This window comes from Manduca sexta, chromosome 19 (assembly GCF_014839805.1).
Source record: "Manduca sexta isolate Smith_Timp_Sample1 chromosome 19, JHU_Msex_v1.0, whole genome shotgun sequence".
NCBI classification, from domain to species: domain Eukaryota; kingdom Metazoa; phylum Arthropoda; class Insecta; order Lepidoptera; family Sphingidae; genus Manduca; species Manduca sexta.
This window is the reverse complement of record NC_051133.1, coordinates 1,414,114-1,426,356: the sequence shown is the minus strand read 5'-3', so window position 1 is coordinate 1,426,356 and position 12,243 is coordinate 1,414,114. Positions and strand designations below refer to the sequence as shown.

General features: G+C 33.6%; 1 protein-coding gene across 1 annotated transcript in view; it reads right to left on the bottom strand.

The window, feature by feature from the left end:
• LOC115440803 (potassium channel subfamily K member 1) overlaps nucleotides 1-7,629 on the bottom strand; it is a 38,664-nt gene extending 31,035 nt beyond the window's left edge. The window contains exon 1 of the mRNA XM_030165293.2: nucleotides 7,520-7,629. Coding sequence (XP_030021153.1) covers nucleotides 7,520-7,619 — 100 coding nt within the window. The 5' untranslated portion in view covers nucleotides 7,620-7,629. The remainder of the gene's footprint in view (nucleotides 1-7,519) is intronic.
• Nucleotides 7,630-12,243: the final 4,614 nt, after the last annotated feature.

Genomic DNA, 12,243 nt, shown 5'->3' with positions numbered 1-12,243 from the left:
TCACGCACTAATCATCACATTTCATTAGAACCATATTTTCTATGCTCAAACTATCATCATAAGCAAATGACACTAATCAAACAACCACAACTGCATAAGTTAGGTACACATAACACATGATTTCCGTAATTTTAAAGTGGTTTCATTCTTTTAAATCAAAACACACACATTCTAATGTAGGTAGTTCATCCATTTTAGTAGATAAATAGGTATAATAAATACGTTCAATGGTTAGATTTATAACACTCATAACAAAAAAATATCATTCTGCAAGTCTGGCAATTCACACGAACAATTAATAATGAAGTTACAATATTGATAATAATTAGGTAATGTGATAGTTTGAGGTAAAAATGTCGAGCGACGGGATACGTCACGGCGCGGCGCGGCGTCCCAATAGGTATCTAAACATGTTTTCAAAAAAGTAAATGCATTTACCAATACCTAATGATGTTTAGTAGATTGCTTGTTCCTTTAAAAGTTGTTTCATACTTCAAAGTATTTTTAATACAGTTAATTTGTGACTACCTCGGTGCCGCAGTTGTATTATAGTACGGATGCTTTGCTAAGGTCACGGGATCGAATCCCGGATCGGACAAAATGATATTGGATTTTTCCATTCAGTACTTACCTATCGCAAATTCATAAATCCACATTAAAATCGTAATGACAGCCTCCGACAGAAACATAATCAATAGATTGTGATTAGTTGTTTCGCGTACGCGTCAACGATGCAACTTCGCGATCGTAAAATATTCAAAATGACAAAAATATTTTTAAAAATAAACTCTATTTTATACATGTTAAGGTCGCATTTAGGGGACTACTTTAAATTTCTTTGTGCCTGACCGACCAACACGCGACAAACGAGTTTAGCGAATTCCACAAAGTAGCGGCAAGGATCTGGAGTTGCCTGATGTCCCGATTTGCGCGGGATGTCCCGATTTTCAGAATTCTGGGGACGTGACCCGTTTTGCACCAATAAAATTATTAAAACCATTAAGTATTATGAAAAAATAAACTACGCATTCATCACTGTGTTGAGTGCGACAATGCAATCAAAATAGCACGTATCATCTCACTAGCGCTGAAGGTACAGTTTTGTTTTATTCTCTTGCTTAGAGATGCGACTACCCGGCGATCTGTGCTTTGATGTTAAAACAGACATCCAAATTAAAACACAACTTTAGCATGACTTGGCAGTGATATTTTTTGTAAAACGCAATACATAAAACTTAAATTTTAAAAAAAATACTTGCTTTTTTATGTCCCGATCTACAACACTAAATCTCGATTTGTTTTACCTTCTTGATTTTAAACAAATTGACCCTGGCAACACTAGTCTGGAGGTACACGATATTTGACGAGCCAGAGTTTTACAACTAACACGTGCCTTCGCAGTGTTACCAAACTTTTTTTATTATTAACTTATTGTGCAATATCTTGTTTATTTTATACCCTGTATGCCTATTGAAAATGAATGATTGAATCCAAAATCTGTATTATACTTTATTACTTAAAATAATGTTTCAAAAATACTAAAATATTGCTGTGTATTATTTTAACTAGGTAGACTTTTCATTAATCATTTCATCATAAATCATTACTTATTTTATTTTGTAATACAATTGTGTGTTAAATCTGTTAGAACATCATGTAAAAAAAAAAATCTAATAGAATTTTTGAAATGCTGTGTCGTTTTAGCAAGCTTTTTGGTAAAAATGTTTATACTGACAACACTGCGAGTTTAGGCGAGAAAGAGTACGACTATTATATTGAATAATCGCGCGCTCTTCGGACTAGGTCAAAGACTCGGACGCGTTGCCATAGTGTCTATCTAGCAAAGAAATGGTACAGAAAGCATAATATGACGTTCGGTAATGTCTACGTAGTCTTCTTTTAGATATTATGACAAACCGAAATATTAATGTTGGAATTAAAATAAATGTCGGAATATCATGTAGAATCTACAAAAGATACGATACCAATAGATTTAAATCTTGTAACTTTAATAATTATGTAGGTAATTTTTTGGTAAGAAAACTATTTTATTAACGAAAATAACGTTTATAATTGACGAAATATTTTTTGTAGTAATTAATTATTGACTCAATGAACTGCTGCACCCAAGTCAGTGAACGTATTGGGAGTTCATTTGTGAGCTGACCTTCTGAACCCTATAGGTTCGGTAATAATATCATCAGCTGTGACGTAGTTCATTCACTTCAGTTAAGCGCGCTAAGAGACAGCGTGATCAAAAAACCATAAATCTAAAATCGGGATTATTGACGTAAATATTCGTTACTTATGAATAATATTTTGCACGGTGTTACCAGAGGTCACCACGAACCTGTGGTTTCATTTAGTAACGCAATGTCGAAATGACCCTGTATATGTATGTATGTAAGAAGTAGAGTCAACTAAACCCAACGCAAAAACACAACTAATGTGTTTCACTCGCAGTACGACTATCGCGCTAAAATGTAACACCTCTGCCTACCCCTGACACGGGAAAAAGATGTTATGCTATATGTATAAGTATGTGAGAAGTACAGTCAACCAAACTCAATGCAAAAACATAATTAAATACGTCACAGGAAAGCTAAATTCGCGATTTCGTTTTCTTGGACGACATAATTATTCTAGTTTTTTTAATTTTAAAACCAAACTACCGAAGCGATCTTGAAAAAAAATTTATGGGACCAATCTGGAGAGAAATTCTTTCGAATCAAAAAAGAATTTTCCAAATCGGTTCATAAATGAGCGAGTTCTGAGGTAACAAACATACAAAAAAAAAAATAAAAAAAAAATCACGTCGAATTGATAACCTCCTCCTTTTTTTTGAAGTCGGTTAAAAATAGTGAAATCGGTGCAGCCGTTCACGCGTGATGGCGTGACCAAGGGAAATAGGGATTCATTTTTATATATATAGATAGATTATAATTATGATAAATTATTCCATATAACAATATTAACAAATTAGGCAAAGTACAGGCTGCTTAAAACTGATGTCGCAGTTTAAAATCTGATTGAAATTGAAAATATATTATCGAAGTAGATGTACTTATTTTTGTTGCTTATGGTAAATAAATTGCACTCGTTTATAGCCTATATAGCAATAGTGATGGAAAAAATATATAGATAGATTGTAAAGTAAGTATTGGTAAAGAAACTCGAAAAGATAAAATAAAATATACCTAAATTTAAAAACTGCAAGCCGACTACGAACAATATAAAAAAACGAACAGAAAGTAAACAAGAAAAAATATTCGTGTTTAAAATGGTAGCCTTTTCTGTTTCATGTTTTTTAAATTTGTATTTTTGTGACCGTTTCACGTTAGAAGTTATTTTTCACATTTATCTTGCCGCTGGGCTCTTGTCTGACTGTTGATTTAAAAATGATTTAGATCTCAGATCGAAATAACTATTTTACGAAGACCTAAACCTAAATTCATAACACATTACCCTTTATCAAGCGATCAAAACACAAATCTCAATTTTCTTTTATTTTTTAGCAATAAATTACTCGAAAAAGACATGGTAATATCAATATTGAATTACTTTGATTCTATGACTTGGCTTTTTAGTTCAAACACGTCTGCAGTTTGCGATCTCATCAACAATTTTAAAATTTATATTATATTCTGAAAGATTTTGAATACTTTTATCGAATCCATTATGTTGAATGATGTTTTCTCATGAAAACTAAACGATTGGCACGTGTCATCAAAATTCGAAGTATGAAAGTTAAATTGAAAAATGGGCAAATTTTTCTTCGTTTATGAATATTGGAGTACAAAATTGATTTTTTTTTTATATCACACAGCCTACTACACAAATATTATTGTGAGTCATCCGATGGCTGATAATAAGTTATTACAATGGTCTATTAAGAGTAGAGGGTACATTGCAGACATTGAAGAAGAATTGGGAAACGTGAAGAAACTTGTGAGGCTACCGGCATTTTACTGACCGTACCTACATGCAATTGAAAAACCATTACTTCTCAACGAAGTTTTATAAGACACCGGCACTACCGTAGGCGGCCAATTGATCTGTAGTTCAAACTGTGGCTACACCAAATCTTAAACAGGTCTCATCACTCTGAATTCTGAAAAGTGTAGTTACCACATTTTCATCATCATCATCATCATCTCAGCCACAGGAAGTCCACTGCTGAACATAGGCCTCCCCCAAGGATCTCCACGTCGACCTGTTGGAAGCGGCCTGCTTCCAGCGACTTCCTGCGACCTTAGCCAGGTCGTCCGTCCACCTTGTACAAACCACATTTTACAAACCAAAATTTAATGTATATACCATAACCAGTAATCATTTTATGGTGGCGTGAGTGGCGGCATGTTGCGAAGTTTGCCACCAACACCTGAAGTGATGACCACGACTGCTCTATCAAGTGTGATACCGACAAAGAAGAGTCATTTTACCATTCCTTTGGTTGACCTTTACTATAAAATATACTTTTACCAAAGCAATGAACTTCCAAATTACCCCAGTTGAACGCCTAATAAATTCTATTGAGCAACAAATCATTTTCAGGCGCTTAAATTGTTTTGCGTACTTTATACTTGTAGGCTTTGTGTAATCTAAACCTTCTCATGCGAAATTATATTCATTCTAAGTGCTAAACTCTGTTATGTTCTGGTTTGAAGGACACTGTTGTTTGTGTAAATAAAATTATAATTTATAAAGGAATGATTCACAAGTTTTGAGTAAATTTTATATGACATTTATCGTATTAAACAGTTAATAATAGGTACTTATTTTTTATTTATTCCTCTATTTGGGAGTATAGATTAGAGTGTGACTTTTTTATTTGGTCAGCAACAAATAGCATCTACTCAGAGGTTGTTAAACTGGCACTTAGCATCTAATCTTTTAGAATGATGCGGCTCGCTTACGGACATATGTATCTCTAATATATTTCGTTTTCATATTGTCAATAACTTAGTTATGTCTCAAATTGTCTTTAATTAACCACGCCATTAAAGCTGCTCTTAACATTTCTACTAATTGCTTACTCTAAGAATGTCTCAACTCTTAGTAACAACTTTAATAGGATGTTCGGCATTAGCCCGAATTCGGTCTTCCTCTAGGCCAATTGTACTCAATTTTTTATTTATTCTCAATATGTCTTAGTTATAATGCCATGGGCCACATCGCAAATTCCTTAACCTGCAGTTCATTTATTTTAATAAAAGTTTTCACAATCAACGGAATCTTTTCATTCTTATAGGATTAGCAAAGAAGCAGGTGGTCTTGAGAAAGGTTTCTTCAGTTTTAGCGAACATTTTCGTCACGTAGATGACTTGCAAAAGCTTAGCGGTGCGCACATTGAGTATAGCTACTCTATGCAATATTACGCAAACGAAAACCTGTTTAGTTATTTTTAGCACATTATTTTGTATATAACACTTATCAATGCAACCACTGATTAATTAGCATAACGTTACATGAAAAGATTTATTAATTACTGTTTCTGTGCATATTACATTATACATTCATTCATTATAGGGTGATTTTATGAGCTATTGCCCATTTCAATTTAGTTTGTTTTGTTTTTAGCCAAATTATTTCTAGCCAATTATTTCTGATAGACTGTTGGTCTATTGACGGATCACCTTTTGCTTCTTGGAATATAATTGACATAACCTTTCATCCGCACTGTTTGACCTATTGATATTTCCCTAAGCTTACGACAATATTTTCGTAACAAGATAGGCCTTTACCGAACGTCAAATCAATAAACATCACGAAATGTCTTGGCATTCACAATAGTTTCTTTCATATTTATATTTAGCGTCTTAAATTTAGATATAAGGTATATTTTATTTCTATACAATTAAGAAACAAATTGAAAGTATTTTTACAATATTTTACTGGCAGCTTGTGTAAAACAATGAAAAAACTTTGAATTTGTTTTTAATCTTCTTTCTTCTAAATTACTTTTTCTGCAATAATTCAGATAAAACCCTTCTAAATAAATAAAAAAAAACATATGAAACACAACACTTGTTTTATCTATATGTACCTCTTCTATCTACAAAAAATATAGATAGTTATTGGTCTTTTCGCTTTATGTAATCTTTCGCAGACTACTTAAGGAATCAGTTAAAAAATATTTTCGGACCATCACTCAAAAATAATTCTACATAAAAGTGATTTACAAACATTATTCCATTATAATATAACCTCTCCGAATATTACCGAAAAAAAATCAATTTGAGAAGTGCTCCTCTTTTCACATTAATAAACATTTACCTGTAAACGAAAATCCTTAAGAACCTCTCCATATTTATTTTCCACTTTAAGTGGAATCTGCGAATGTCACCCCAAATAGATTGTCATTAATTTTATATTACTTAAATAAGGGACGAAACTTTTTTGTTTATACAAATACCTTTCACAAAACAAAAATGTTTGCAAAACCCAAAATCCTTGGAGAATAAACAAATATATTACAAAAGTTACATAAATGGCTCTCAAGCTTTTAAAATAAAAGAATTTTCAAGGTATTCGAAATCTTAGATCAAAAAAGAAAACTTTTGTGAACAACAAAAAGATTAATGGCTCTTAAAATAACCGGGCACGCACTGAAGTGGCGTTACGGTGGTAAAGATCCCCGGCCTACAGTACGTATAATATTTTCTTATTCTTACAGTAAACCGTATTATATAGAAAAACAAAAATGTATTTTTTTACATATTAACGTTTAGTTTTTAATATACTTAAATATGAAATCATTGTTATTAACATTAAAAAAATTAACATATTAAAACGCAGATAAGTAATAATAATCTTTACTGTTGTGAGAGTCTATATTATAATTTGGACAGTCCTTATTACATATCTACAAATTTAATTAAATAATATAATGATATAACTTAAATAAAAAAACAAACGTGACAGAAGTTATGATACAGGCTCTAAATACTAAAGATTATTACGAGTCTATCGTCACGTTGCACACAGTTTATTATTTTTGAGAACTACAAACTTTTTATTGCGTGATTTGAGTAGAACCAATGGTGTTAATAGTTTAGCAACCTATGGCGTGTCTACATACGGCCGTAAGTAAATAAAAATACTGAAACATAACATTAAAAATACTAAGCACATTAATTTCGCAATGAACTTTAAAATACGGCCCCGAAATATAAAAACAACGTGAACTAAGTCAATTGTAGGGAAGTTATGAAGGCGAGAGGAACTGTCGCGCGACGCCGCGCTGTGAATTGCATTCGTTACGCACGGAGAGACCTCGCCGGAATCAGCTTTAGCACCGATTACATTTGATTGGTGCTTATCATTTTGCAACTTAGATTTACCTTTAATCTTAATAAATACTTAGTAATACTATTTCAATCACTAGAATAGGGATAGTAACATCTTAATTCGGTCTTAGTGGGAGTACCCAGGCAGCTAGGGTGGGCCTCGTGTCCCCCTTGGATAAAAAATAGAGTACTAAGTACACTCATGTTTGTCTTTATAATGTATTACTCACCTGACGCCAGATAGAGCGCCATGAAACCCATCAGCACGAAGACTCGGACCCACGGCATGGCGCGAAGGTCGTTCACGCACCCCGGCACCACTAACCTCATGTCGAATATTCTGCCAACAAAAACAAAACTTTAAATAATTCATTATGTATGGGAATCAACTAAATGTTTTCACAAACGTGGCAAAGTCACTATTATTTTAGGCTTTTTGGTTTTGTCGGCTGGTTTGTTTCAATGAACTTCCAGAAATGTATGTATCTACAAATTAAATTTATAATAATAAGTTCCCTTTTTGTTCTAACGAGGAATTGGCTTGGATACTTGGTACGCCTAATTTTGTACTGCTAAATCGTTTTGCACTGCGCTCAATACCCCAAGAGATAAGACAATATTTCTTAAATATTGTAATGTTCCAGAATTATACAAGCTTTGATTTTCTAATTGGATCACAATATGGATTGTACGCTACTTGATAGATAGAAATAGATCTTAAGCTAACTAAATAAATTTCTTAGTGCTTGATTAGTCAGTTTTTTCTTTAACAAAGCGGCGGGGTTCTTAGTATTCAAATTTGGATTAAATAATTACAGAAAGTAATTCAGTAAAAACAAAGTTTTATTACATCAGCGATTCAAAGAGGTTTAAAGGTTACAGAGATTAGAGATAGCAAGAATTCGAATAAATCTTAATCCTAAGATTCAAATCTGATACAATCTTGACTAAGATAATACCTGGATTACTTTTGAGTTTCGAATATTTAATGAAATTTTGTTAATTGTAAAAATTCAAACAAAATACACGACACAAAATACAAAACTAAAAATCGGTTTAATAACCAGTCAAAACATGCTGTAGACAGTATGACGGCCTTATGCGAGGCAATGCTAGCATACATAAATAAGTTTATAGACGATCATACGAACGAATGAACTCTCGACTTTACAAAATACTCGATTTTTTCGCATTATTATTAAGGCAGAGTATAGACTGAGTACACGATAGCCTAGTTGGTAATGGAACGGCCTCCTGAGACGAATTTCCGCAGGTTTAAAACCCAAGGCACACGCCTGTAGCATTTAGAACTTACGTGTGTATTATTTATCAATTAATGTTAACTTTAACGGTGAAGAAAAATAATGTGAGGAAGCCAACATAGCTAAAAGTTCTCTAAAAAGAATTTCGAGGGTATGTGAAGTCTACCAACCCGTACTAGGCCAGCGTGGTGGACTAAGGCCTAAACCTTCTCTGTAGTAAAAGAGGCTTCTTCTTAACAGTGGGCAGTATATAATACAGGTCTTGTTTTAATATAACAGACTCCAAGTCTACAGCTCTACTAATATTATCCCCCTCCCGTATAACATACTTCAGTACAGCCCTGTGCGTAATAAAGTAGATTATAAAATAAAGTTTTACGATTACTGTGGCCGTAAACAATGATCTCTACGAATGACATACTGTTCAGGTCATTCGTTTTACTACTTCATACGTCTGTCGTGAAAAATACTGTAGGTATTTACGGCATAAAGTTTACTGTATTATTAAACTGAGTTATATTTCCAAACGTTAAAATTACATTTTAAGTTTACGCGTGTTGTGAAAAGTATATTTAAGGGTCCTAAATTACCTTCAATCTAATCCAAGGACACTTTGATAGTCGAATAGGTAATTAGGGGATTTTACCTATACGGTTATCAAAGCTGCCCTTCAATTAGAATGCCTTTATCGCAAAAAGACGGAGTTGCCTCCGTAGGCGGAATAGAGTTTCTGACTATATTACGTGCATTATTGCAATAAATGTATAAAAACTATTATTTTCTGATTTGCAGTCAACAACCTATTATAACTAAGTAATAATAATATATTAAGCATTATAAGTATTTAAATCTAATTTCTCAAGCCGATGTCTGTAGATGAATTCGCTGTAGTAGTCCTGGTAGTTCAGCATCAGTGGAGCTGTTTGTTGTCCTCATTTTTCTGTATATAGAGGCCACTCGATCTGCCGAGGTAAAATCCATTTCAATCAGTTTAAGAGGTTTAAAGTAGGGACCAATTTACCTGTGATTGCGGCGCGTTAATTGAAAACTCGACGCCGTAGCTTTTACATAGGAATACAACCGTGTTGTGGCAGGACATTGTGATTTAATGCTAACACCATACAGACATTTGAGCGTGTTCATATTAATATAATAATCTGATGTCTAAAGAATGTGTAATGTACACCTCATGCTGCCCCATATAATACGTTTTCTCTTATATCCATCCCATGGTTGTCTGTAAGAGATTGCCTTGTGCGATAAAATCTCCATTTGTACGTTTTTCTATTATCTTGTTCCATGATCTATGTCTCTGGTCTACAAGAAAGTGTAAATAAATAAATAAAGAGCGATATACTAGTCTTTAAAAGGTGAAGAGAAGGGTTTTTTATGAACGCGCTTATCTCTAGGTTCTATTGCTCCCTTAGACCATCTACAAAGGACGCGCCACGTAGCACCTATTAACGCGAAAAAAATATCTATCACTTTCAGTGTCACTACTACTACATTGAAAGTACAGTACGCATATTCAAATCGTATTGTGTTGATATGATCTCACATGTAAATATCTCTATCTTATGCCTTTGATGAAGGGGCATATCATACAAGCCACGTTCTTAATATTATCTAAAACTACTCCGATTCTAGAAATTCCTTCAGTTATTAATAGTTTACGTATTCCTCAGTGTTATACGGTACCCACGTTTCATTCTGACTACCATTTATTACTGATATGATACTGATACTGTTTTTGGACTTACTCCTTTATCGCGTATTTCACGACCTCTCAGTAAACTTTATAAGTCAAGATAAAAGACGATCAAATGCAAAAGACACGCTGTCAGCTATACTCCCAAATAAATGTAAATCAAATGAGTATTATCTACATAAGTTGTCTTATCTCCTGAGAATTAAGACAGATGTCGCCAATCAACTGAAATTCGCACTTCGGCTACCCTTTCTAGTTTCAAAGGCGAACACAACTGAAGTGCAGTGCACTCGTAAGGTCAGAGACTTGAAACATTGACATTAATCTGACGGGGCAGGGCCGCGGCACGCAACTAGTAATGAGGTAGGGTTGCCACTTTAAAACTAAGAATATAAATCTCGCTTTCATTGAATAATTGCCCTGTTTGAAATGAAAAATGGACCGTAATTTACTTTAAGTAAGGTTTTTGATCGAGTAAATTATTTGACGAGGTCTTTTAAACAACAAATTCGTATATTTTTTACAACATAAAAAAAACCAAGGGTCTCGCTCAGAACTTGAATGGGCATGATAGAAAACAATCTCGTCCCACATTATGGGCTGTACTTAGCTGTACTGCTTTAGAAACCTCGTTTACACGTGTACTTCGGTGATAACCCTATCCGCGGTCTTCGGCCAGCGAACCGACGAGCTAATCGCGTGCATTCTAATTGTAACGCGATACGCTATTGTAGTAAGTGCTAACTGGGCTATAAAATACACAAGGCTTTTCATTAAGACTCATCTTACACGCGAATCAGTAATAAGGACACTCGTAAACCGTCTCTGAGGAATGAGATCGTATAAATAACTTTATAGGTGTGTTGTATGAGAAAGCGTTTGAAGGTAAGTATCGTTGTTTTGTCTTTTAATTGTGTTGATTTTTCTGTGATCCGATTGTAGGACAAAGTAATTATGATAATAAACAGTATTTTAACATGGCAAAATATGTTTTAGAGATACGAGGAGTTTCGTTGCTGGATGAAATAAAAATGCTTGCTTTGTCATCCCTAGCTTATAGTAGTAGTTTTATTAGGGTGTATTATTTCTACTTGAACTTCTGCCTTCGCTTAATACAAGCGAGAGCTTACGTTTTTTTTATCGATACTCTTCTCATTGCCCTAATTATTTTCTAAGTACTTAAAACTTTTACCTTAAATAACTACATTCGCCAACTGAAAATGGACGCTATAAATACAAGAGAGGAATAAAGCACAAATTGCTAATGTTTCTAATTGGGGCGCGCAGAAATAGTCGTCGGAATCAATTCTAGAAATAAACTGACCTCTGACCGTTACGGAATGGGAAATGTAATTTGTGTAAGAAATATCTTGTACTAGATGGAAAGCTAATAGATTAAGAATTATTGTTTAATGAAAAATCAATGATGAAAAAAAATCCTAGCCAAGTATCTAACCCGTTGACAAAAAACAACCTACTGTATCACCACACCATTCGATAACGTCGCTCATAAGAATCAAATTTGAGGAAGAGATGACATACAGCAATCTAAAGGGCACATTTACTTATTTTTTTAACTAAAAGTGTACCATCACCTGGCAAAGGTTGTGACTTGCGCCCCGGCTAAATGGTCTGAAGATGCTATTTTTCAACTCATTAAGTACTCAATAATAAGATATTAAAATTTCAAAATGCATCAAAAACAAGTGGAAAAAATTAATCTTTTTTTTTAATTTAAGCGTCGCTAAATAACTGCATCCCTGCTGCCAAGTCTACATTATCGTATTCAGGACTCAGATGTAACTACTAAAACTTTTTTACATTATATTACATTGTCTTAAACACCTTCCCCAAAATGTCTATCAGCACTTAGACTACAGCGTTAATTTTGAAATTTTGTTTAAAAGATTGTACGATAATTATAGGTGTATGGTGTTTCACTGATGGTGATACGACAACTCTTAAATAGTGTGGTACATTGTAA